Genomic DNA, 27,997 nt, shown 5'->3' on the forward strand with positions numbered 1-27,997 from the left:
TAGTTACACTACACCACACCTGTATTCTTCCATTTAGCAGAAAGCCCTAGTCTGAGGTGTTAGAGTCACATGTAACCAATGCTCTAGAGTCTAGTTCAATAGCTTGTGATTAACCCCGTTGGCCGGTATAGCCCAAGATAGTGTTACAATAGAAACTAATGGTTTCAGGATTTCATCAATGTAGATGCTTGATGGTTCAGTGACTGTGGGTTTTTATGTATTTTGGGAATAGTATAGATAGGTCGGTATGACTGGAGACTTGACCATCATAAATTCAAGTTCATCTTGATAATAATTGATTAGCAAAATTCCTTTTCAATATTTCGAATAATTCTAACTGAAAAGTTTTTGTAGGATCATTTTTAAGTCATAAGTAGCAGTTAGTGTCATTCAATTGTCGCATGCATTACCAGATTACACTATATTATTACATGTGTTTATATTTTTAAAAAATGAGTCAGCAGTTTTCCCAGTATTTAATGGGTTTAATAGGCATGATGATTAAATCAAAATACCTAAGCCGGAATTTACCAAAAGAGTATCTCCACAAGCACAAAGGCACATCAAATCAAAAATGATTTACAAAGTGGGATTTATACTCTTTGTACCAGCTGAATACTACTCAATTATTACCATCAACATAAAGTAAAAAGGCAATGTTAATATACATAATAATTATGAGTAACACAATAAGACATATACTTAATTAAAAAGATAAACTAATCCAAAGATAATAAATTAAGGCTCTGGGTAAATACAATTAATTGTTGATGCCACTATGAATTAATTTTAATCTTTATGTGGATACAATTCATTAAATTATCAATAAAACTCCAATTACAGTAGCATATGAATTAATAAGGCTACTATAGTATGGGCAGAGCATGCACAGATGCAATTAGGAGCAAGTAGTCCACTTCTGGTACATGGAAGTAGTTTGAGTCATTGCGACCGGATGTGACGTTGGGGGAGGAACCCAGAACCTCGCGGCAACTGAAGACACCGGCAGATGCCTATTTAAACTCTCAAACACGCCTATCAGTTATGCCCCTGATGAAGCTGAATTATAAGCGAAACACATAGGGCAGCCGGCATAGGCGGACCATGTCGTGAGTAGCTCCCACTGATTCCCAATGTAGATAGGCAGGTTTCTGCATGAAAGAAAAAAAGGGAAGGGATCACATTGTATGGCTATTTTGGCACCACCGTTCCACCTTATGCATCTATATGTATTTTAAAAGGGATACTGTCATGGGAAAAAAAATTTTTTCAAAATGAATCAGTTAATAGAGCTGCTCCAGCAGAATTCTGCACTGAAATCCATTTCTCAAAAGAGCAAACAGATTTTTTTATGTTCAATTTTGAAATCTGACATGGGGCTAGACATATTGTCAATTTCCCAGCTGCCTCCAGTCATGTGACTTGTGCTCTGATAAACTTCAATCACTCTTTTCTGCTGTACTGCAACCCCCTCCCTTCCCCCCCCAGCAGCCAAACAACAGAACAATGGGAAGGTAACCAGATAGCAGCTCCCTAACACAAGATAACAGCTGCCTGGTAGATCTAAGAACAACACTCAATAGTAAAAACCCATGTCTCACTGAGACACATTCAGTTACAATGAGAAGGAAAAACAGCAGCAAGAAAGCATTTCTCTCCTAAAGTGCAGGCACAAGTCACATGACTGGGGGCAGCTGGGAAATTGACAAAATATCTAGCCCCATGTCAGATTTTAAAATTGAATATAAAAAAATCTGTTTGCTCTTTCAGTGCAGAATTCTGCTGGAGTAGCACTATTAACTGATTAATTTTGAAAAAAAACATTTTTTCCCATGACAGTATCCCTTTAAGGTCACGGTCCGACACTGCACTGAGGTTCCATTGCAGTGAGTCTTAATATGGGCGGCATGTTTTAATTGGTGATTAAAAGCTATGTTTTAGTTATACTATCATAACCACTGACTGAACTGGTTTCCGGAAACTATAAGATTAAGATGTGATTTTAATACGTCTTACTCTGCTCTGTTTCAATTTTGGTACAAATATTCTAGATATTATTAGCTAACTTGCAAACTACCGGTTATTTAGTGGTTATTTAAGTAATTGTGTGCTCACTTTTTGTAGCAATCATTTTCAGTAAAAACTCATATTTTTGGGGAAATAGAATATTTATTATGCCCCAATACTGGAAGTTGCTTGAATCCAGCTAAATCCTGTCGAGGTCATTTAGAAGTGAATGGCAGAGGTCCTTTGAACCATTTGAAGATGTTTGTTGCCTTCATGATGTTTGGGGTTTTCTTGGTGGGTTTTGCAAGAAAACTCAATACATTTGAGCAAGTTCAGTTTTTTTCTGCAAAAACTCGATACATTTTAGTATTTGGGGTTTTCATCCCAAATACACTGATTCAAATTTTTTCATGAATCTGAAAACATTTCAGTTGTTTGAGGTACTGTATATAAAACCTTACAAACTCAACTGTTGATAACCCCCTGAATGTAATTAATATAGATTTAAGAATATAGGTTGAAATTCTGTACATCAGTAGGGCTGTTATAATTTAGATTTGGCTACCGTTTTAATTAGAATTGGTTTGGGGATTTTTTTTCTCTAACCTGGCATTTAGTTTCTTGTGTCACATGACCCAGTGAATATTATGGGAATAAATCACCTTCTTTAAAATATAAGGGAATTGGAAACTGGTCTTTGACAATACTTCACAGCCTCTTCTGTATCGTACAGAGAGAAAATAAAGTAGATAACAATAGTCTACAATATACAGTACATGATGGTAGCTGACAACTTAAATAGGGGTTATTAGGATTTTGCATCCCCTATATAGCTTTCAAGAGAGTAACAGAAGGTCAAGTTAAGAATCCTGAGCATTATTCCTCATAATGAGACATGATAGAAAAATAATGAAAGATGTGAAAAGATATATATTTTTTTTTAAAAAAAATATGCAGTTAAATGCTACACTTCAAAAGCCAGTCCAAAAAGAGACAAGTGCCTGAATGTAAGGTCCTTATACACTTTGGCTGGTAATTGCTCTCTTTTGATGATTTTGATCTGAAATTCCCTCCCTACATCCACTGTGCACAGTTCGGGGAAAATTACTTTAATCTCTTGTGATGCTCATTGCCTTTGAATAATTATATCCAATGATGATGGTAATCATAATGCCGCCGTACTTCCCTGGAGCACTGACTTACTCAACTTTAACCTTTCTAATTTCAATCCTGATTGAAGTTTGCCATAATCAGCAAATTTAACACAAAGTGAAGACGGAGCCCATTGATTCTGAACATCTACCATCAGAGATAAGAATTCAAAGGCAATTGAACAGAAAAGGTAATACGTTTATGGTTTTAAATCTTTTATAATAATTATTGAAGTTCCCAGATTTAAACTTCTGCATTCATGAGGGCTCATTCACTAAGGATTTTTAAGATATAAGGGAAAGCAGTATGTTTTGGGTTATAATTGTGTTCCAGAATGTTATTTTAAGGCAGAAGGGCACAGCAGTGGATGGGGGTGCTAAGCACATACCACTTCTGTCCGCCTTCCTTTAGTTTTGGCCCTTCTGTAAGTCCAGCTCAGCAATGGATGCCAAACTTAGGTGGCAAACAGGGTGCATGGGTGATGCCAAACCAAAATGATGAGCAGGGATGATTGGTGGGTGTTTGGGGACTGACATTGTGGTAAGGCATTTTGTCTCTTTATATGATGCTGCCTGTGCATAGCAACATTGTTTATTGTAGGGGTGACACATTGGAGGAATGTGAGAAAGATGTGGCCAAACCCTAGCATGCCTTACCATACATGTTATTCTCAGCTTGCCAAACAGGACCACCATAGGAAGCCATTCTAAACCTTTCTTTTGTATTATTCTCAGGACTGAGCGTAAATATATTGAGTAATAAATCAAGTTGGTTGCCTCTGAGAATTTAAATGAGGATTTTGCAGTTCAGAGCTTGATCCTCTAGGAGCCTTAAACATTAGGGGTAGGGAGCAAGGGTAGAAGAGTTGGGAGATTTAGAATAACCATGCACCTTCTAGACCTTTCTTTTGGATTATTCCCAGGACTGACATAGATCTAGACATGTCTAGAGACTGACCAGGAAACGTCATTGAGTTATAAATCAGGTCAGTGGTCTCTGAGGATTTGAATGCGGATTTTGCAGTACAGAGCTAGATTCACAGTTGAGTTGCTCTAGGAGCATTGGCATTAGGGTTAGGTAGCTAAGACGCTCTAAGATCAGGATTTATAGGGTATTGGTACCCATTGTGGCAATGCAAGTAGTACAAAGATCTTATATATGTATATGCCAATGGCAAAATGGCTTTACTTTGTCAGGGAGAAAACTGTGGTAGAAATACCAATCTACCCCTTTCCTCAACAATTGAATGGTTTCAGGCCAGTGCTTCTTACCAGGCGGTAAGGATCGGATCAGTGTTTTTGCTTCCAGTGGAGAATATACCACATGCACCTTTAAGTCTAAGAACTGATGACACACCTGGAGAATGTCAAAGATAAGTACAATGTTTTGTTTTCAATTCTAGTAGAAAAATTACTTGCACCTCAGAGTGCAACATTCAAAATGAATTGGAACAATATGCACCTTCCACCTGCCTCCATTTTTGTAAATGATGCCCCGGTTTATACATTCAAGCCATCTGTAAGTGAGGACAGCAGATCTAGAAAAGGTAAGATAAAACTAGTCACTGAATGTGTTGGAAATACATTTATCAAATGACCTACAGTAGAAATTATTTTCACCCTGCAATGAGCACTGGCAGACAAATCAAATTTTTAAGGTACTGTGGTAGAGGTAAGGGATCTGTTATCTGGAAACCTGTTATTCAGAGTGCTCTGAATTACAGAAAGGCGTAGACTCAATTTTAAAAATTAATCATTATTGGAAGCAAAACCAGCCTATTTGGTTTATTTAATGTTTCAGTGATTTTCGAGTAGACTTAAGATATCCATTATCCGTAAAACCCCAGGTCCCAAGCATTCTGAATAACAGGTCCCATACCTGTACCACCAACAACATCTTTAACAAAAGAACTATCTGATCAGTAATTATGCAGCTGCCATTCTACAGAGGCTAAGCGGGCACTTAGCATGCACTGGGCAGTTGACATAAATGGTTATGGGTAAATCCTGAGTTACACCTAGGTACAATGACTCATATAATACTGGCACATTCCAGAAAGAAAATATACAGTATGCTAATAGCAACACATTGTATAGTCCTTTGCATAGCCCACCCAAACATTCACCCCAAAACATTCCTTTGTAGACCTGCAGCTTACACTTCTGTTGCGGCAACTCCAGTAAAGTAGCATTTCTAGTAATCCCAGTTGAAAAGAGACCGCCTAACTTTGGCGATTGTGCTTCATAATTGAATCCTCCCTTCTGTTTTGTCCTTTTGGACATCTGATATATGTACAGTACCAAGATGTATAGGTTATTTTTACTTACTGGAAGTGCTTGCATTAACTGACTCTTCAAATATACCCGCACTTAATATTATTTTTTATCAGTGTGCAGAGTGAGAAGTTTTTTTGTCTACTGCATAACATTTTGCTTCCAGGTCAGTAAACACAGTTTATCTTAATATTTTATGAGCTTTGGCAACTACACCATTTTGCAAATATGGAATAAGCTCAAAGCAGCAAAAATAATAAAAGTGAATCTTTTTAAAGGTCTTCTCAACCGAGGATGCATCTTCCTATTTTAATGGGAAAAGTCAAATTTCAGTGTTTTGTTTATGAGGTCATTGTCTGGGAAATAAGGATACTGGTTTTATGTTTCAAGCTGTATAAAGGAAATTTTGGTTTAAAAGGAAACAAAACTAATAGCATTCTGTAACAATGATAAATATATATCATTGTTATATATAACCAGTCTACCATGTTAATTTGCTGAAATTATTGAAAGGTGAATAAATAGTGATTTTCCCACGTTTATATAAGGCCATTACTGGATCATATTGGAGTTTCTGTCCCCCAAGCTGCCATTGTCTTATTCTTTCTCAACACAACATGCCTGACCATAGGGCTTTACAAACTCAGCTAAAATAGACACAATCATTAAATGTATAAACACTATTCATTAAATGTGCATACATCTAAACATGTTCATTGCACATTGGTGAAGTAGCACCAAGTGCTATTATGTCCATCCTGCCTCTTCTGCCGAATCATGTACAATTGTGCTTGTTGACAAAAGAGAACCTTGGGGCTACCATCCCCTTAAATGTAGCAGGAATTCCAGGGTTATCACTGTGGGCTGCATCAATGGGTATGCAACACCCCAAAAATCATTTTAATGACAAGCAATAGAATTGACACAATTCCGATTGTCAAAATATTAGCCACTTGCATCTGATTATGCAGTTGCATTAGACTTTGGGAAAAAACTGTTTTTCACTGCAATATTGGCAACATACACTAATATGCTAATATTGGCAAAATAAACTCAAATGCAACAATAGAATTACATTCTATAGACATACTGTACAGTACTGCTTGCTTGACCACCATGGTAAAAACCCAACTGACAATCCATGATGGAGCTGGGGGCTGCTTGTCTACTCAACCCTAAGTTCCTTTTGCTTATAGAGAAGCTTAACATTGGAAACTTGAAGCACTCTACCGAATACTTGTCCATGGTGGTTTGCAACCCTAACACAAACTTCTGGGGACTACACTAATTGAGGATCTTGAATATCCGTCAATCGTATAGCTTCTAGAGAAGCTCAGCATTGGGATACAGGAGTACTCTACTTAATCCTTGACCATGTTGAGCCCCTACCCCAAAGTAGACTTGTCTGGACTACACTTATCCAGGCTCTAGAATATACATCTACCCTTTAGCCACATGAGGATCCAAGAGGGCTAGCAAGGTTACTAGAACTTTCATTTGAAGCAACATAGGTGGTTCTTTACAGTGAGGTCAGTGAGGTTGTAGAATGCACTGCCAGGTGATTTTGTGCTGGCTGATTCTTTTAATGCCTTTAAAGGACCAGTAACATCAAAAAATAAATTGTTATCCTGTGCCATATAGCATTTTTTCAATTTCCACCATCGCTACTCAGCAGCTTGTTTATATGAACTATAGTAGTGTTTAGTAGAACTATAGTAGTGTTTCTGAAGCAAACACACAAGGGAAAGTTGTGCTCACCACTAATTAGGCGGGGGTGCAATGAGGCTTTGACTACAAAATGCATACTGCTACTTATAATGCCTTCCCCTTTAAACAAAACAGGGGTTGTTTGTCCATCTGATTCATTAAGAATTCTATTGCTTCATTATACATTTTACAAAGGGACTAAGTTTTACCTGCGATGGATAATGGGTTGAGTGCAGAGGACTCTTGTATTTGTCTGAAGCAAACACATCAGTTATACCAGTGCAGCACAACAGTACATGATATTTTCATTACTTTAAAGCACTTTCATTTTTTGGTGTTACTGTTCCTTTAAGAGTGGCTTGGATGATTTCTTGGACAGACATAATATCAAAGGCTATTGTGATACTAAACTCTATAGTTAGTATAGATATGGGTATATAGAATTTATGTGACAGTAGGGAGGGGTGTGTGTATGGATGCTGGGTTTTCATTTGGAGGGGTTGGACTTGATGGACTTTGTCTTTTTTCAACCCGATTTAACTATGTAACTATGTAACTATGTAACTCCACTTTCTTATATACTGTAGTGAAAATCCACAATGGAGCATGGCTGCTTGTCTTCTCAATCCTAAATCCCTTTTGCTTATTGAGAATCTCAACATTGGGATCTTGAAGCACTCTACCTAATCCTTGGTGGTCCCCAACTGCAGTGAAGACTTCTGGGAACCACACTAATTCAGGTTCTGGCATATACATCCACCATATACAATCAAGAGAAGCTCAACATTGAGTACTCTGCCTAATCCTTGACCACAATGTAGACTTCTTGAGTCTACACTAATCCAGGCTCAGGAATATACATCCACTAGTGATGGGTGAATATCTGCATTTCGCCGGCCACTAATGGTTTAGCGTAAGAGTAATGCATATAAAAATTGTCACTCGTGTCAAAATTGTCGTACTGACAATTTTTCGCCATTTCGCAATTTTTTTTGCTGTTTCGCAAATTTTACAGATTTACCCTTTAGCCACATGAAGAACCAAGAGAGGTAGCTAGTTCCCTCCTCTTTTTATATACTGTATTAAAAGGTTGTCTAGTCTATCACATGAAACAATGGCCACTTTCATACACAATATTTCATCATTCGCAGGGCTCCCACAACTTCTACCCCATGGAAATATCCTTCTTTTCCTGAACATAGGTTCATATAAATGTATATATATATATATATATATATATATATATATATATATATATATATATATATATATATATATATATATATATATATTACTGTTCCTTCAACACAATAAAATTTGTAATGCTGTAAATTATCTGAATAAATTCATACATAGTTAATATATGCTTCTCCTTCCAAGACAGCTGACAAATGGATTGGGAGGGTGGGGAAGATGGATGTAAATGTTCCAGAAAGGAACTATAAGATGATAGAATGTGGTGTATAAGAAATGATTATTCTCTCTGAGGAAATATTTTCATATCATCAGTCATCGTAAGGAAACTGCTCATATGTAATTGCTTCAGTTAGAAAGATGAATGAAGAATGTGAATAAGAATGAAGGATTTTGTCAAGCAAACGAAATAACTGACTTAGGAAGTATTGGCCAAGTATAATAAATATCCTAGTTTCCATAATGGCTAAACGTTCGGGCAATAAACTGCAATATTTGAACATTCTTTCTACAGGAAAAAAACTTGTTACTCACAATAAACACTGATTTTTATATGACCGTTTAGATCAGTTTTTGTACATAAAAATTATGACCTTGTGAAACGATTTTAGTTGTGTAAAAAAAGAGCCTCCCAATGTATAACACAAATAATAATCAAAGCCCCTCACTGTCTGTATTAAAAACAGTAGGAATTTGGGTGAAAAAAAGAACATGTTATTCCGTAGTTCATTATCATGGCATTCCTGACCAATAATACTTAAATTAAAGCCAAGGACAATCAGTTTGGCCTTGTTGGGGCTCATTAGTGTATTGCAGTTGAAGTAGTCGATAATCTGTAATATACTGTAAAGATATGTCAACATTTTAGATAAGTGTCATTCTGATTTTATTTGAAATCAAATCCAGGTTACCTGTTTTACATTTTTTAGTCAAAGACGTACAGATGGCAGAATCATTTTGTTTGTTGTTTGTGTCAAATACTTTTAATTTTCATTGTACAAATTCATATTCTATTTCATTAATACCTTACAATATCATTTTAAAGCAATATCAATCATTTCCCAAACAGAGACTCGCTCATCAATTAAGAAGTGATTATTTCACCAAGATTTGCTCCATGAAGCAACAGCCTCCATAAAGATGTCTGTCATAAAATCAATATGACATGATAGATCCTGTGCTGGAACTCTACAAAGAATTAAACTTCTCTCAATCATTACAAGTGTTTATTAAAGCAGGCGAAAGCTTCCGACAATTCAACTCATGTCAATGACAATTTGTCTTTATAAACTTTGGAGTCGGGTTTGTCAGTAACTATGATATCCCTACACCAAATTTAGAAGAAATTACTTAAGATTAAAATAAATGTATAATATGGTTGAATGGGAAGTGGCAAACCAAGATTTATTATTTATTTATAATTTCTTTAACAAGAAGAAACCTATTGAGACCAGACCAGGTTTCTACTTTCATTAGTTTTAGATACTTAGATTTGGTTGGATAGTTTGTTTGATTATGAGCTAAGTACTCAAATATCAACACCTTGGGATAGACTGGGCTTGACAGCTTGTTATGTGACCCTTCTTGTTTGAAATATGTCTTTCCAGATTGAAAAGTGTATCTTCTGCTACCACTTCTTCAAGGATGAATGGAGAAATGGTCCAACCCTTCATAAAGTAATAGGTCAACTTGAAATGGTCCTCACTGTCAAATATATTATATTTAATGTAGTTATTATTATTAATTTAAGATTGTTTTATATGCATTGATAAAGCATCTCTGGTATGACCTATAGCAATTGTTGCCAGGACTGTGCATTCTTGGGTAAGGGGGAAGTATTTTGCCATTTTTAAAGGCTATTGTGACATTTTAAAAGTCTTTGTTCTAGTTTTGTACATTCATCCTCATTCCAGGCCGGGATAGAATCATAATGCATGTTCTAACGCCACAACCTTTTTTTTTACACATGAGCCACATTTAGATGTAAAAAGAGTTGGGGAGCAATGATTAGGGCTTATGGCTTTGTTTTGTGGTAATATCTGGAATGCTATTGCCCATTTGGCTATACTAGTATGTAGGAGTGTCTTTTGGGTTCTATGATGGTGTATACTTTTAAATGTTTTAATTATCATGCTTACTGTATATTAGCATATCTAAAGGGTTATCTGTTGGTCTATGTATTGAACAATTACATAGCCCTAGACTTGCAAGAATAAAAATATACAAAAAGGAGGGTGGTGGGTAGGTTTGCCTGACAAAACTTCCTGCCCGGTTTTCCAAATTAGGAAACCTGAGCAGAATTCCCCATGATCGACACGATGATCGGCCAATCACCATTCGCCACATCATAGCACCGCCCCTGACATCACGACCCGCCCAGCTGTATCACAGTCCTCCTCCACATCATGGCCCGTCCCCTCCCCGTCTCCACAAAGCAAAAAGGTGGCAACCCTAGTGGTGGGAGCACTCTGAAACAAAATATACAAACACAATGAAAGTGCAACTGATCTGGTCAAATGAACTACAAACATACAAAAGAGCAGGGATTGTTAAATGCATTTTCCCTGGCCCCCCGTTTCATTAATTTAATATCCGTGCAAGTGCATATAATTTCAAAAACAGGGGTTTTTATTTGCAAAGTTATGATGAGAAAATTGGTAGGCCACCTGTAAGGAATACTCACCCTGGTGGTCTAGTGGACTGGCAGGGACAACCACCATGTGGTACTTGTTCTGCCTGATGTCATTATCACTAGGGAATGTGCTGCCCGTACTTCTGGGTTTTATGCACTGAGTGGCGCGATATTCAATTCAAATATTTAAAGGGGCTTTGAGCTCAAACTCATTGCTTGTTGTTAGGTCTACTTGCTAATTTCCTGGGTGTGATTTCTGTGTGTTTGAATTCCAGTTTTGATTTCCCTGCCTGTCTGAACTCAGCTAATCCTGACTTCTGCCTGCCTGACGATTCTACCGGTATTGACCCTTGCCTGTCTGACATTGCTTGAACTCAACTCGCACGACCCTGGCCTGTCTGACTACGCTTTTTGTCTATTCCTTGAACTGTACCTTCCGTCCAAAACCTTGATAATGACAGTGCCCCTTTGCTAGTCCAGAACTCTTGCTTGGCTCCTCTCTTACTAAGACCTGGTGGCATCTAAGTAGCTGAGGGCTCCTCCCGAAGTGAAAAGCGGCTGTTAAAGGCAGAGGCAGAGCCGAGACCAGGGAGCCTAGAATTTAGGGTGCCGTCTGTGACACCACCATACCCCCTCAGGTAAATTTCACATTTACTGTACCTCTGGTCCTACTTTTCAAAATCACTTTTTTCTTGATATAAAAATATATCAAGGTATCATTTGTATTTAGCTACATTTGGTATATGGACATAGTTTATTTAATAATGTCTTGATGACCCCTTTCAAGACCATATTTAAAGTGGGATTTGCCAAATAAGTGCTGTGATTGGCCATTTTGCAGCCCCTATGTGGAGTGTCAACCTACATTGAGGCTCTGTTTGGCAGTACACCTGGATTTCATACAACCAAAACTTGCCTCCAAGCCAGGAATTTAAAAATAAGCACCTACTTTGAGGCCACTGGGAGCAACATCCAAAGGGTTGGAGAGCAACATATTGCTCACGAGCTACTGGTTGGGGATCACTGATGTAGAGTGTGATGTTCTGAGACAATTTGCAATTGGTTTTCATTTTTTTATTATTATTTGTGAGTCATTAAGCTTTTTATTCAGCAGCTCTTCAGTTTGAAATTTCAGCAATCTGGTTGCTAGGGTCCAAATTACCCTAGCAACCATGAACTGATATGAATAAGAGACTGGAATATTAATAGGAGAGGCCTGACTAGAACGGTGAGTAATAAAAAGTAACAATAACAATACATATATAGCCTTTCAAGGCATTTGTTTTTAGATGGGGTCAGTGACCCCCATTTGAAAGCTGTAGAGAGTCAGAAGAAGAAGGCAAAAAGATATTATTACAGAATAAATAATGAAGACCAATTGCAAAGTTGCTTAGAATCATCCATTATATAACATACTTAAATTTAACTAAAAGTACACTTCAAATTCAATTTATTTCAAAAGTCAAAGTTTTTCTCTAAAAACGTGTTTTTAAATTTCTCTACATACTTGTGTAAAAACCACAAAAAGTTCTAATGATTTTTTACCCTGAAATATTTGAATTGGAAATGAGTGTGTTAGATAAATAAATTCACTTTAGCATTTTTATGAGATGCAACTGCATCTTTCACTGACCAACGTAGAATGCATCCATACATTGATAAATAACCTGTATAATAACTGACACACAAGGCCATGCCACGTGCATTGTTTGTTTGATTTGTCTTTCTCGTCAGCACAAGAAATCTCTGGTAGAACTTCTGTAACCACAAGATACATATATTGTATGTCTAGGTGGTCTAGCTGAAATGTTGGAGCATATAACCATCTTTAAGCACCAACAATAAAGGTGGCCATAGATGACACATTTTCATATGATATTTGGTGTGTGTATGGTGGGAGACGAGCTGACCAATTTCAGCAGAAGACTTGGATATCGGTTGACTTGTCAGTTGGGCTGGCCAGAATATTTTGATCAGGCAACTTTGAAGGCACCTGAACATTGGCCATTGTTAATGCTGAATCATCAGATACAGGTAGAATTCTATTATTTCTGTCTGTTTATCTGACCAATTTAGCTCTATTTTATTATTATTATTAATAACATGTATGTATATAGCACCAACATATTGCGTAGCACTGTAAAGTAAATGTGATTATACAACTAAATCACATGAATTATATACATAGAACATATGGAGTTACATACATCACAATCAATACAGGTACAAAAAAGTGAGGAAAAGCCCTATGCATAGGCATACAGTCTAAAGGGAGGGGAGTAATACACAAGGTGTGGGAGTGGGCAAGATCGAATTAAATGGGTGAGAAATGTGGTACTGTATGTGGTGTTGCGTTTGGTAGTTAAGCAGAGTGAGGGGAGCCTTCTCGGAAGAAGTGCGTTTTAAGAGATTTCTTGAAAGCAGAAAGGTTGGGAGAAAGTCAGACAGACCGTGGGAGAGAGTTCCAGAGGAGGGGTGCAGCCCTTGCAAAGTCTTGAATGTGAGCATGTGAGGAGGTAATGAGAGAAGAGTTGAGGAGCAGGTCAGTAGAGGAGCGTAGTTGGGTGAGTATATAGAGATGAGTTCAGAGATGTAGGGTGGGGCAGAGTTATGAAGTGCTTTGAATGTCAGTGTCATTAATTTGAATTTGATTCTGAAAGGTAACGGAAGCCAGTGCAGGGATTGACAGAATGGCGAGGCAGAGGAGGAGCGGTTGCTGAGGTGTATGAACCTCGCAGCAGTGTTCATTATGGACTGGAGAGCTGACAGTCTCTGGAGGGGGAGGCCAATTAAAAGAGAGTTACAGTAGTCTAGACGCGATAAGATGAGAAAGTGAATAAGAATTTTGGCAGCATCTTGGGTGATAAACGATCGTATTTTGTATATGTTCCTTAGGTGGAATTGACATGATTTAATAAGTGACTGGATATGAGGAGTGAATGACAGAGCAGAGCAGCTCTACAAGTGTGTATTGAAATGAACGATCTTTCATGGAAAGAATGTAATTTTTATGTCTATGGCCACCTTAAGCCTTTTTTTCCATGTTAAATCCTGTTGTTTATTTTTATCTGCTCTAATGTTTATAGACAATATCCATAACTCTCTCATTCATTTTGATTGACACCTGATCCTTGCAGTACAACGTTCACTGAGATTCATATTAACAAAGAACCAATGGCTTTAATTTTTTTTTTTTAATGCAATATCAGATTAGGTCCTCGGCTGACATGTCTCACGATGATCTCGTAATACAATGCTTCCCTGTTTTAATGAAACACTGATTAGATAAGAGGGTGTTGTAGGAAAAGGCCATTTGTGAGTAGATTAGAAGAAATTCCAATTGCCTATTAATGTAATGTCCTTTTCAGTTGATGTCATTGCTCGAGAGCTATCACACTTAATTCAAGGAGGAAAATGAAATATGCAAACATTTTTATCTTGCTACTTCTTGACATAAACTTTCTGTTTTAAAAAGTGCAAAATTCTAACTTAAGAATTCTAAGGGCTCTTACAGAGGACCGGTTTTATCTGCGCTTCCCTGCTTTCCAGTTTCATGCGTTAAGCCATAGAGAAGCGCAGGAGTAGAAGCACTGAATTCTTTTCAATGGGGCTGTACTCACACAGACGTATGTAAGCGCCAAGCGCAGGTAAAATGCAACATGCTGCGTCCCAACCTGCGTTTGGCGCTTACATACGTCTGTGTGAGTACAGCCCCATTGAAAAGAATTCAGTGCTTCTACTCCTGCGCTTCTCTACGGTTGAACGCATGAAACTGGAACGCAGGAAAGCGTAGGTGAAAACGCTCATCTGTAAGAGCCCTAACTTGAATACCAGACTATGTGCAATTAACAATTTGTAGAATATGTTTCCTATGAGATGATTACAGAGGGGATATTGCAGTGGGGTTGGTAGGAATAAAGGAGGGGGTGTTTATTCATTTTAAAATTTACTTTAATTTTACATTGTGGGGTCATTTATCAACACTGGGCAAATTTGGCAGTGGACAGTTACCCATGGCAACCATTTAAATTGTTGTATTCATTGTTAGTGAATTCACTGTCGCGAAAGGCTGAAACATTAGTGAAACGCATTGAAGTCGACGGGCGTGAAAATAATTTTGACGTGCATCAATTTCAACACCTACAACAATTTTTATTAGCGCACCTATTTTGTCCAAATGCATTAAAGCCAATGGGCATCTGAATCATTTTGATGTGCGACAATTATTATGCACGAAGAGCGGCATAATCCACGCAGTGGATTTTTCACTGATGAATTTTCGCAACAGTTTTGCAAATTTATTTGTTGACGGCAAAACACGGAAATTCATTGCAAATTTATTCACCTGTCACTATTCATTGTTCTACCTACAGCTGCCTGAAAAGAGCCAAGCACTGATTGGTTGCTATGGTTTACCGCCCATGGGCAAATTTGCCCGGTGTTGATAAATGAGCCCCAATGTATCCTTTTTATATTATAGTTTGCTTAAAGGGACAATACACGCCACATTTCAATTTGAGCTCACTATCTGATGACATCATTGACAGGTGAAGGCACTGAGTGAAAAGAAAAATGGAAATACCATTTCCCATAGTGTCCTATATAAGCGAATAATACTTAATTTTTTAATTTATTACAGGTATGGGACCTGTTATCCAGAATGATCAGGACATGGGATTGGATCTTTCTAGTGATTTGGATCTTCATACCTTAAGTCTACTAGAAAATCATATAAACATTAAATAAACCCAATAGGCTGGTTTTGCTTCCAATAAGGATTAATTATATCTTAGTTGGGATCAAGTACAAGTTACTGATTTATTACTACAGAGAAACAAATTGGATTATTTGGATAAAATGGAGTCTATGGGTGACAGCCTTTCTGTAAACTTTCCAGATAACGGATCCCATACCTGTAGCACACCTCACTTTATTTCTGTGATCGTAAGAACAGTACTGTGTGCTTTACGTTAACTCAGCTGGCATAAATTCGCACCAATGGACAATTAAATCCTATTGGTTTTTAAAAGTATTTTTAGTAGTTTTAAAGAAAGAAACCCTGAAAATAAATAGAGCACTTTTCTAAGTATTTTTTCAATTTACATTGATTCGTTTTTCTAGTTTTCAAGATAGCAGTTTTTTAAAATTACAAGTATAATCCATTTGAAACAACAGCACCACCTGCTGTTCATTTTGTGATAAAAACACCTTTAAATAATCGAGCAGAGAAGAGTCATCTGAGCTTTCTCAGTTTTAATCACAGCAACATTACAAGGCATTCATTTTCTCATAAAATTATTTTTCAGCCAACTGTAGTTACACACCAGGCAGTGCTGTACAATTCATTAGCAGTGTAAAAGACAACATAATGCAAATTGTAAACCAGTAGTGATGGGCGAATTTCTCCCGTTTCGCTTCACTGAAAAATTTGTGAATTTCCCACAAAATTCGCGAAACATCCAAAAATTCGTAAAATGTGAATTTTTACGCCGGCATTTCTAGTGATTGGCAAATTTATTCTCCAGGCTCGAATTCGCACGTTTCACCACTGGCGAATAAATTTGCGAGTTTGCCGTAATTTTTTTTTATGATGCCATCAACAATTCCGCTGCGCATTAAAGTCAATGGGTGCCTTTAATTGTCGATGCATCAGAATTGTCGCCAGCACCAAAAAAAATTTCACGCAATTTCACAAATGTATTCGCTGTCAGCGATACGTGGAAATTTACAGCGAATTTGCACCTGGAGAATGAAATCGCCCATCACTAGAAACCAGCTTAGAAGAACACTCTGAGTAATGTTACCTCAATTTGTTTCCTACATTGGCTTAAAGCAGGGGTCCACAACTTTTTTTTACCCATGAGCCACATTTAAATGTAAAAAGAGTCGGGGAGCAACACAGTATTAAAATAGTTCCAGGGAGTGCCAAATAAGATCTGTGGTTAGCTATTTGGTAGCCTCTGGCAGTCTAAAAGAGGCTCTGTTTGGCAGTGCACCTGGTCTTTCTTCAACCAAAACTTGCCTTCAAGCCTGGAACTCAAAAATAATCACCTGCTTTGAGGCCACTGGGAGCAACATCCAGGGGTTGGTGAGCAGTGTGTTGCTCCTTTAGACTGATTCCGCATCTTATCTGCCCATGTGTGGGGGCTCCCAACGGGTCCTCCCGATCTATATCAGACCAAAAATCGGCCAGATAATGATCGGTCAAGTATGATTTTTTGTATGATCCAGGACCGAATCAGCTAGTTGATGCGGTCCTGAAACCCGTCAGAGCCCATTTGTAGTATTGTAATCTGATCTTTCAGCCCTAGGGCCGAACATTCAGATTCATCCAATATTGCCCAGCCGTTAGTGGGCATATCGGGTTAAGATCCGCTCATTTGGAGACTTTGCCAAAGGTGCGGATCTTATAGTGTATGGCCACCTTAAAACAGTTTGTATTATCTTAGGCTATCCCTGAATATGCAGGTGAGTGGAGTCAAGGAATTCCTCTAGAAATTGGACCATAGAATGCGTTACTATAATAAATTATTAATTGCTTGGCAACTAGTGATGGGGGAATCTGGTCCATTTAGCAACACCAAAAATTTGAGAAACTGATTGAAGTCAATGGACGCTACTTTTTTCAAACCCTACAACATCTTTCATACATCATTACTTTTTTCTTTTAGTATACAATAGAACCTATGGGCATTTTTGTTTGGAGGGGGGAAAATTGGCAACCCATTTGCCTTAAAAGATGCAAAGTTTTTAAATGATAGTAGACCAGACCCATAGGCAATGCATTTTGCTACAGCCTGTGAAGATAAGATCTAGATGTTTGTTGAACCAAGCATAGGTTTACCATTTCAATGTGAATTGTCAGGGTGTTGGCATGCCCAAATGACTATTGAACCCTCTTAAAGTAGACCTGTCACCCAGACATAAAAAATGCTATATAAAAAATGTCCTTTTCAAATTAAACATGAAACCCAAATAATTTTTTTTAATTTAAGCATTCATAGCTGTTGTAAACTTGTTTAAAAATCTCAGCTGTCAATCAAATATTGCCTTAGAGGCATAGAGGTGGGGCAGACAATTACTTTCACTTTCCATTCAGCACTTCCTAGATGTCACTGCTCTCCCAATATTTCCTCGTTCTTTTAACCATTTAATTGTGTAGCCAGGACATGGGGATGGACATCAGGTCCCCCATTCTGGTGCACAAACAAGATTCTGAGATGATACAAGGCTTGTCTTAATAACAGTGTCCACAAAATGGCTCCTGCCTCCTTGATATAATAATGAATTCCCAGACTGAAGGAAACAAGATTCAAATAGTTTAACAGTGTAATTAAAGTTCATTTTGCTTGACTGATGTGATAAAATAGTATTTGGAATTATTTTTTTGGGTGATGGGTCCCCTTTAAGGGTAACCTGCTACATTACGGGAAAAAAAACATGGTGGATTGAACGTTTATTTGCACTTTGTCTCCATTGGAAAATGAAACCCTGTGTATATAGAGCACTTGAATAAACAACATTCTCTGACTTGTCATACACTACCCCAATCTGCTACACACAATCCTGTCCTGGGAGTCAAGTATAATTGAATGCTTTTGTACCAAACGTAAGTGTTTTGGAAAATACATTTTATATTGTTTGGCAGTTGAAAAAGTTCTCATTATTTCCACATGAAATATACCTCTTTCACTTTATACACATGGAAATCTTTTCTCTTAGAAACTTTTTTTTTTATAAATGTGGTTTCTGGCTCAAGCGCTTATCCAATGGCAATAAAAAGAAGAACACAGACTCCAGTCTTTTGGAATCTAGAGTTCAGTGCTGTGAGCAAAGAAAAATTCCTTATAAGTACATTAAATAAATTGTTCCCCAACAAATTGTTCTTATGAAGGTACTAAGCCCTGGGAAAGAATCTATAAAACATAAAGTCCCTCGATAGCAATAATTCAGTTATTACTGCCCAATACAACATGTCTCTCCACAAAAACCATTGTCCTTAAATGCCATTTCCTCAGCAATTTAAGTAGGAAAGAAAAATGTAGGTAGAGCATGATTGTTTATTATATTTATTGTTATTAATATCCTTGTACTATCCCACCAACAAGAGTCACTCCTAGTAAATCATTTTTACAGTAGAACTTATTAGTAAGAATGGAAAAATCCACATAAACTGTGACGATTTATTAAAAAAAATTGCCTAGTTATAAAAAAATTCAAATTTGTGTTATTTTGGAGGTTTTTTCCAATCTCGAAAAAACTTACAATTTAAAACAATACAAAAAACAAAAAAATGTGGCCCAATAAAACTGGGAAAAACATGAATATTCAAATTCATTTTTTTATTCAGAATTTATAATGGGTTGACAAAAAAAAAAAAGAAAAAAGAAAAATGTATTTGAATAAATAGTTTACATTTTGACTTGGACAGCTCACATTGACTTCTACATGACCTTGCAAGCCTTCAGATGATGAAGTTTTACATTAGCGTTACTTTTTGTGTTTTAAGACTATTATTCAAATTCATGGTTTTTACCTCAAAAAATGTAATTGTGGGAGAGAAAAAAATAAGAAAAATACCCCCCTAAAAATAGAAGAATCCCATAATGTCACTCAAAATATCTTAAACTGGTAATGTGTCTTGAGTATCAAAATACCCATAGCAACCCCCTATATTTACTTGTAGTAAATATTGTGGTATGATTAATTGTTTTTTTTTTAACCCGACACCCAGACTAATGGCCCCCTGCAATTCTACTCCTTGGAAAAGCATGCATACTGTATACAGGGAGATACATTTAGAACCACCCCTAAGCTCTCAACAAAAGTAATTGAAGGGTTAGTTCACCTTTAAGTTAACTTTTAGTATGTTATAGGCTAATTCTAAACAACTTTTCAGGTGGCCCTGATTTTTTTCTTTTTTTTTTTTTATAGTTTTTAAACTATTTGCCTTCTTCTTCTGATTCTTCCAAATTTCAAATGGGAGTCACTGACCCCATCTAAAAATCAAATGCTCATGGGAGGGCGTGGTCTGACCACTGATGTGAGAGCACACTTTCTCAGGAGCTCCTCCAGAGATCCCGCTATTATCCTGATTTAGCAGCATTTAAACCTAAACTATGGAGCCAGAAGACTCTGCCTGGCAATCTTTACCCCAGAGATAAATCATGGGGCACATCAGAGCGCAAAAAAGAATGTCTGAAGCCTGGTCTCATCTGGAGAAATTTGTCTGGGAAGCCTCCCAATATGGAGTCGCAGCAGAGAAGGTCGCAAGTAGCCCCAGCTCTCCCACTGGCCTACTGGGAGAGGGCCCAACTATAAGTGCACTGCACGACCCTCAAGCTCTCATGGAACCAAGCTACGAGATATAATGGCAGAGATAAGAGCTGCTAACACCAAGTGCTCGGCCCTAATACACTAAAACAAAACTGAGGAAATTAAGACCAACCTTTTAATCATCAAAGGTGACCTCCAGAAGCTGAGAGAGCAGACAACTGAGGTGGAAACATAGGTGAGCAGCCTGGAAGACTTGTGCCGTGACCTCCCGGACCAATACCGCATGATGCGCAAGCTAGTCACAGATTGCCAACAGAAGTCAGATGATCTTGAAAACCAGCTGTGTCAGAATAACTTAAGATTTGTGGGATTCCCTGAACTGTCTGAAGGTAAGGCCCTTGAATCCTAGCTATAGGATACATTCAGTGCAGTGCATCTCTCCAGCATGTTCCACCATTGAAAGAGCATACAGAATTCCTATGAGGCAATCTCCCCCAGGGGCCCCTCCTAGGCCTCTGATCGCCAGACTATTGAATGCCAGAGACTGGGACAAAATCTTATTGCTAGCTAGAACACAAGGCCCAATACGCTACCAGCATCACCATCTTTGCAGACTACTCAATGGAAATCCAACGACAGATAGCAGTCTTCCAGAGAGGCAAGAATTGTCAGCGATCTGCTGGGCTAACATACGCAATGCTACACTGCGGGTACAGGCTCACACTTCTTTACATCACCTCAGGAGCTGAACTTCTGGTTGGATGCAAAAGGTGTACCAGTGTGAGCAGTTTAACAAGGGTCACAATTATTTGCACCCAATGCTGCAGACAACAGCGGGTCACAGGGGACACTGACGGCCCCAAAGTTATCAAACACAGGTACAGCCCAAAGGGCACTTCACAGAAACCCCATTACAAGGGTTCAATTATGTTACTCAGTGACTGTTAAGGGACTGTATTGCTATGATTGGTAGCTTAACCTACCCCACCCACACCTCACTGTATTAAAACAGGAAATCAATTGTCATGCAACACTTTTTATTACTTACACTTATCAGTGAAAAGAGTTAATATATACAGGGTTAATGAATTAATACGTTACCTAGATATTATATCATCACTCCAACCGGGGGACGCGGCATTTTGGAGGCAGCAAACCATAACAACATCACACAGCTCGTCAGCAGTGGCAAAGTCCCTAGATATTATGAGAAAATCTCAAGCCTTATACTTCATTCGTGGGGTTGATCCCACAAGGCAATTACTGATTGGGCCTGATGTTGCACAACAACATCAGGCGAGTCTGACTTTTAGTAACCTACAGGAACTATTGAATTTGGCAGCAAATATCAGTCTCATGACTATGATTCACGCTTGCAACAACATGTTTATATGAATTGTTCTTTTGCCTTTTAGTAACCTACAGGAGCCTTAATCATTATATCTATTGCCTATGCTTCATTGTATTGACCCCAGTCCTTTCTATTCTGGCTATCAATTAGTCAGTCATAGACACACACATCACATTTGTATCACATTCGGCCCCTAATGATTAATGCGACCGTAGGTTACCATTTTAATTTGTTGTGTTGTTGGTTTACAACACATGCCATAGAAGACATAACAATTCCAAATAGTTAGAATACACATACATATCATGATGATGAGCAAGGGATGAATCAAGACAGAGAACATGTGTTCAGCAGAAGGGCTATACCCAGTGAAAACATCATACCAATGGTGAGATGTAGCATCTGCAATGGTTGAACCTAACTTTACAATTTTTTGAGCTACTATGGTAGTATATAATTGGTGAGCTGCCAAACTGTTATTCAATCGTACAATAACATCACGTACTTCGTTCGAAGAATTCATAATTCGCTCTAAGCGATGTAAAGACAAATTCCAATTGGGTGGATCTAGTACGTGAGGGGTCCAAATATGGGTAATATTAATCATCTCATTTGGAGATAATAAAAATGTTTGATTTTGCCATGTAAATGCTGAAACATTGTGTATGCAACCAACAAAAGGGGTCTGCATTTTAGGTATTACAGATTGATTAGTGACTACACATATCACTTGTGGACTGATTTCTAACATCCATTCATAAGATAGTGGAAGGACAGTCCACAAACACTGATTAATAGAATTTTGTAATAAACATGGTTCATATACTGATGATTGTAATTTACAAACTTTCCCATTATATGTATCTTCACAATTTTCTAAATTGTGTGTTCTATTTTTGTTATCTATATATGCTCCTACAAATAGAGGCTGCCAAAAATATCCAGAGATAATTAAAGGCATTACTATATCCTTACACATAATAGTCGGACGTGTTATATTAAACAATATCACAGTTCCTTTACATATGGTGTCATTGCAGACCATTTGATGTGGATATATTTGTATCCATTCTTGTGTTCTATTAAACACGGTTCTCCATACTTGTTCATTACCCGTCATTAATAAAGTTTTCATATTATCTTTTTGTTGTTGTTCATAAATAGTCTGCAATGTACATACTGTCCAGTTAACAAATTTTTTCATGTTAGTATCAAAATTCAAACTGAAATTATTAACTTCCAATTCCATATTATTGATATTTTTATCAATTTCAACTTGTTGTTGTAATGGGGCCCAAATAGTTGGCATCCATTTAGCTTGCCACACTACAGCATCATTAGTTAAGCCTCCTGCCTTGTGCATTCTATTAGCTAAAGTTTCTATGTCAAAACTATTTAACGTTCCTGCCAATGTACCATATCCCCCTAAAAGGGTATCATACCATGCTCTTTTACGTCTCGCATTATGACATGATCTCTTGGCAGGAAATACAATATTAATATGCAATATAATTTTTTGTCCTATTGTAGCAACAGGTATACAGGTAGCCGTCAATCTTTTAATATGTCCGAGGTTTTGAGTAGCAGAATCTATATTCCAGACATGCAATAAAGATTGCCAAGGTACTCTTCTTCCAGCAATGTTAGTAGCATTTGCACATATTATCCATTTACTATTGGCAGTAAAAGTCCAATTATATTGTCCAGTTACGTTTTGTATACCCATTTTTCTTTACTGGTACATATATTCTGTTCGATTAGAAGTATCATTTTTCCATCCCCAATTGCGAGCGGAATTGTGGGTATTAATCACTCGTATCCCCGGAGTCCATGCGCTTCCGTTTGATGCCAAACACCAGATTCCAAGGATTCCAAGGAAAGACCAATGGTTCTTTATCTGTAATTATAAACAAATATCAATCATTCTCATAGATAACATTTTTCCTGTGGGACATATTCCCATCTTTCTTGTCCAGGCTTCATGATTAACAATGTTCTATCCTTTCCAAGAGCTATAACTTCGGTGGGAGAGGGCGGTCCTTGTATATTTTGTACGCATATTTTAGCTCCTACATTTACAGTATTAGTGGACCCAAACCCTTTATCTCCTCGTACTGTTAATTCTGTTGGTGGCTCACCTTCCTTTATTTCTGATAAATAAATAGGTATCAGTAAAAGTTGAGCGGTTCTTTCTCCTTTGGACACAATTACTGAATCTAATCCTAGATTCATCATTAGTATCTTTATTTCTCCCTGATAATCTGAATCAATTACTCCTCCTACTACTATGGTTCTTTTTAGCGCAAAACTAGATCTGGTTGTTATTTGGCCATAATGACCATCAGGAATTTTGCATTCCAGACCAGTAGGAATCATTTTTAATTGTCCAAGTGCAATTATTATAGTATCAACAGAACATAAATCTAGTCCAGCCGATGCTGGTGTTCCTCGGTAAGGTGCTTGGGCATCCTTATGTAATTTCCAATAGATCATACTATCAATTTTTGCAGCTGATACTACTAAATTAGGATTTAACATTCTCATCAATGGAGTAGTGGAATCAGTTATAGGCCTATTATTGATAATTTCTTTAGGGTTGCTTTCAGAATACCATTCATTCTTTCGACTAACCCTGCTGCTTTGGGATAGTAGGGAATATGATATACCCATTCTATATTATTGTCAGTTGCATAATCCTTTACTTGTTTTCCAGTGAAATGAGAACCATTATGTTTCTTTTTCAATGATTTCTTTGTTGGATGTTGTAAATAGCTGCTTCAGCATCTGCTTGAGAATTAAACAAACGTTCCAATGAGTCAAGAGTAACATGAGCATCCACATGAAATACAGTTACAACAGTATTTTGCAAAAAGGTACACATGTCTTTTTGAACATTCCCCCCCTTCCTATGTATGGATAAATCGACGTATGGGCGAAAATCATGTTTCACCCATATGGAGGCTTGGCTAACTCCCTATTCTGAGTCCTCCTCCCTTTTTTGCCCTTTCGGAAATGTACCATTTCCATTTTATTATACTCTGTTCCTGAGCATGTCCTATCCTATTTGATTTAGGATTAGACATTATCCACTGCATAATTGGTATTTGTGGTCTTAAAAGTACTTCATGTCCTAAGGTTAGTTGTTCAGTATCAACCAATGCCCAATTACATGCCAATAGCTGTTTTTCAAAAGGCGTATATTTTTCACCTACATCAGATAATTTTCTATTCCAGAATCTTAATGGAACTCTTTTTCCTAGTGCTACTACATCACCTGATTTACAGGGAATCTTCTCTAGAGTATTTACAACATCTAGAGGGTTTATCTCTTCTACTTTCTCATCCCATTGTTCTGCTTACCCATGTGTACATAATTCTTGTGCCACTATACAATAAGGTGACTCGGTCCAGCCGGGTATATCTTGGGGTTCTTTTTCACAATTTTGGATTTCTCCCTTTTTCCAAACATTATTCTTCTCTTTTTCTGTTATTTGGCAAACTGCCAAAAAATTTGGCAAAACGCCAAATATTTTTGGCACAGTGCCAACAAATTTTATGCCTCTTGGCAAAGTTCTAAGTACTTTGGCAAAATGCCAACAAAATTTATATTTATACTTTAAGAAAATGTATGTTTTTTAAAGTAGAAATCCCATCTGCACCCGTTTCATGTAACCTGACCAACCACTTCATATCACTTTCTTCTTGCTTTTGTCTAAATCTGGCCAAGATATCATCTACTTCTGCCTGACTAAAATCCTCCATCGTTTCCTTGAATTGTACATGGGGTACCGGTTCTTGACCGGCCCCATCAGCCCTGTCTCTTTCATCAGGTCCATATATAACATTCTGTTTCCGTCGCATAATTGGTTTGAAAGACTTATTATATGGAGGATCTATCTCTGGGTCGGGGCAATGAGATCCTCCGGGACAATCATCCGACTCCTCCTCCTCAGATGAAGACGTTTTCCATACGTCCCCATCCCATTTTTCAGGGTCCCAATCTACGGATGCTTTAGCAATAAATCTCCTGACTTTTTGTTTATCTATTTTTCCCTTACGCTTTTTATATTTATGCTAAGCCACCAACACAGAAGTCTTTTCAGCTATGTGCTGGTAGTGTTCCAATTTATCTCGCAAGATTTTGACATTACATTCCAAAGTTAAACACTTTCCTTCTGCTTTCAACGTTTTCCGTTGAAGCTGTTTTTTTTCCCTCGATTGCCTCACATAGCCGTGTGTGCACAATACGGTATGCTGAAGCCAACACCCAACTCCTACGAGCTAGGGTAACTACATCACCTGATTTACAGGGAAACTTCTCTAAGGTCCGTACTACATTCACTGGTTCTGCATTTTGTAAACTCTTTTCCCATGCCTCTGCAGATTCGTGGATAACTTTCTCCTTTTTCCGAAACATATCGGACAAAGATTAAGTTACCCTGCTCGCAGCGCCACTAAATGTATTGCTATGATTGGTAGCTTAACCTACCCCACCCACACCTCACTGTGTTAAAACAGGAAATCAATTGTCATGCAACACTTTTTATTACTTACACTTATCAGTGAAAAGAGTTAATATATACAGGGTTAATGAATTAATACGTTACCTAGATATTATATCATCACTCCAACCGGGGGACGCGGCATTTTGGAGGCAGCAAACCATAACAACATCACACAGCTCGTCAGCAGTGGCAAAGTCCCTAGATATTATGAGAAAATCTCAAGCCTTATACTTCATTCGTGGGGTTGATCCCACAAGGCAATTACTGATTGGGCCTGATGTTGCACAACAACATCAGGCGAGTCTGACTTTTAGTAACCTACAGGAACTATTGAATTTGGCAGCAAATATCAGTCTCATGACTATGATTCACGCTTGCAACAACATGTTTATATGAATTGTTCTTTTGCCTTTTAGTAACCTACAGGAGCCTTAATCATTATATCTATTGCCTATGCTTCATTGTATTGACCCCAGTCCTTTCTATTCTGGCTATCAATTAGTCAGTCATAGACACACACATCACATTTGTATCACAGGGACAAATTCTGCCCCCTGTTGGGGAAAGGGCAGAAGGGGTGGGGGGAAGGTTACAGGGAAAAGTTAAGTTACATTATTGATTAATGTTACACGTTTATTCTGGGGTACCCTGGCTCCCCCCTACATTTCCTAACATACAGTATGGCATATAAACTATACACTGGGCTCATGTGTAGGGCAATATAACAACTCTACAGTGTCAGACTGGCCCGGCGGGATAGACCCCTCTCCCCATCAGTTTGTACAAAAAGAAAGTTTTCCTTTCACTTTATTAAGGTTCCCTGGAGTTGTGTAATGTAATGTATTTGCTGCAACATATACGTCCATTCAACTTTAACTTCCCGCCGTATGTAAATTTAGGCTAAGCTAGTGTAACTATGTTTGCTTGCCACAGAAACGGTAGTGCAACTTCGCCAGCATTTGGCGCCCTGGACACAACTTCGGATTTTAGTGAATTAGCGAATCTACACCTGGCGAAGTGTTGCAATGCGAGTGAAGCTGTCGCTGCCGAATTATTGGAGGTTAGTGAATTTGCCCCTCTGTGTACCACACCACTTACTCCACTTACCACGCCTCAGGAGTCTCTATTTTGATGGTAAAACGGTCCCCTTTCGATTTGGCAACCTCAAATGCGATAGTAAGGGAAGGTATGTGTTGCTTCACTGCTATTTCAATCATGTAAGATATTTCCGGTCAACATTTACATCCCACCTCAATTTGAGCCAGACTGTATTAGTGGACCAGCTGACTCAGTATCCACATGCCCTGGTAGTTATTGGAGGCGACTTTAACAAAGTCCTATCCCCGCACGTAGGTTCCAGAGATGCCCAGGCAGACCCCCCACCTAGTACAACCCGGCTGGCATGACTTATGCCATCTCCATCACCATCACTAGCTCTCAAAGACCCGTGGAGACAAGCCAATCCAGATACACACCAATTCTCATGCTATATTCTCATTCTGAAAAAATCCTCTCTTGATCCCTCCAATCTTGACAACCTCCGACCTATCTCTCTGCTACCTTTTATCTCTAAACTACTTGAGCGCCTAGTCTACAACCGACTTACCTCATTCCTCTCTGACAATAACCTGCTGGACCCCCTACAATCTGGTTTTAAGCCACAACACTCCACGGAAACTGCCCTGAATCGACTAACTAATGACCTTTTAACCGCTAAAGCCAACAATCATTTCTCACTACTAATACTGCTTGACCTCTCAGACGCATTTGACACTGTAGATCACCCTCTCCTCCTCCAGTCCCTCCAGTCGCTTGGCCTTCGTGACACAGCCCTGTCCTGGTTCTCTTCTTACATCACCAATCGTTCCTTCAGTGTCTCCTACAATGGAGTATCATCTTC

The 27,997-nt window shown here is 38.0% G+C and overlaps 1 protein-coding gene across 5 annotated transcripts; it reads right to left on the reverse strand.

The window, feature by feature from the left end:
* Positions 1-760: 760 nt before the first annotated feature.
* Positions 761-26,628, reverse strand: LOC121400092. 5 transcript variants are annotated; one of them, XR_005965553.1, is made up of 3 exons: positions 21,343-26,628; positions 4,621-4,696; positions 761-1,151 (listed from the first exon to the last, which is right to left on the reverse strand). XR_005965553.1 is itself a non-coding variant. In XM_041582863.1 (2 exons), the coding sequence occupies exon 2, from the start codon at positions 23,316-23,318 to the stop codon at positions 21,786-21,788; it is 1,533 nt and encodes a 510-aa protein (XP_041438797.1). In that variant the 5' UTR covers positions 23,319-23,489; positions 26,200-26,628; the 3' UTR covers positions 21,262-21,785. The 5 variants fall into 5 exon arrangements, 3 of the variants coding, with proteins under 3 accessions (XP_041438797.1, XP_041438796.1, XP_041438795.1); XR_005965554.1 differs by lacking the exon at positions 4,621-4,696; XM_041582863.1 differs by lacking the exons at positions 761-1,151; positions 4,621-4,696 and having other exon boundaries at positions 21,262-23,489; positions 26,200-26,628.
* Between the last annotated feature and the right edge of the window lie 1,369 nt (positions 26,629-27,997).

The sequence above is a fragment of the Xenopus laevis genome, chromosome 2L (genome assembly GCF_017654675.1).
Source record: "Xenopus laevis strain J_2021 chromosome 2L, Xenopus_laevis_v10.1, whole genome shotgun sequence".
In the NCBI taxonomy this organism is placed as follows: Eukaryota; Metazoa; Chordata; class Amphibia; order Anura; family Pipidae; genus Xenopus; species Xenopus laevis.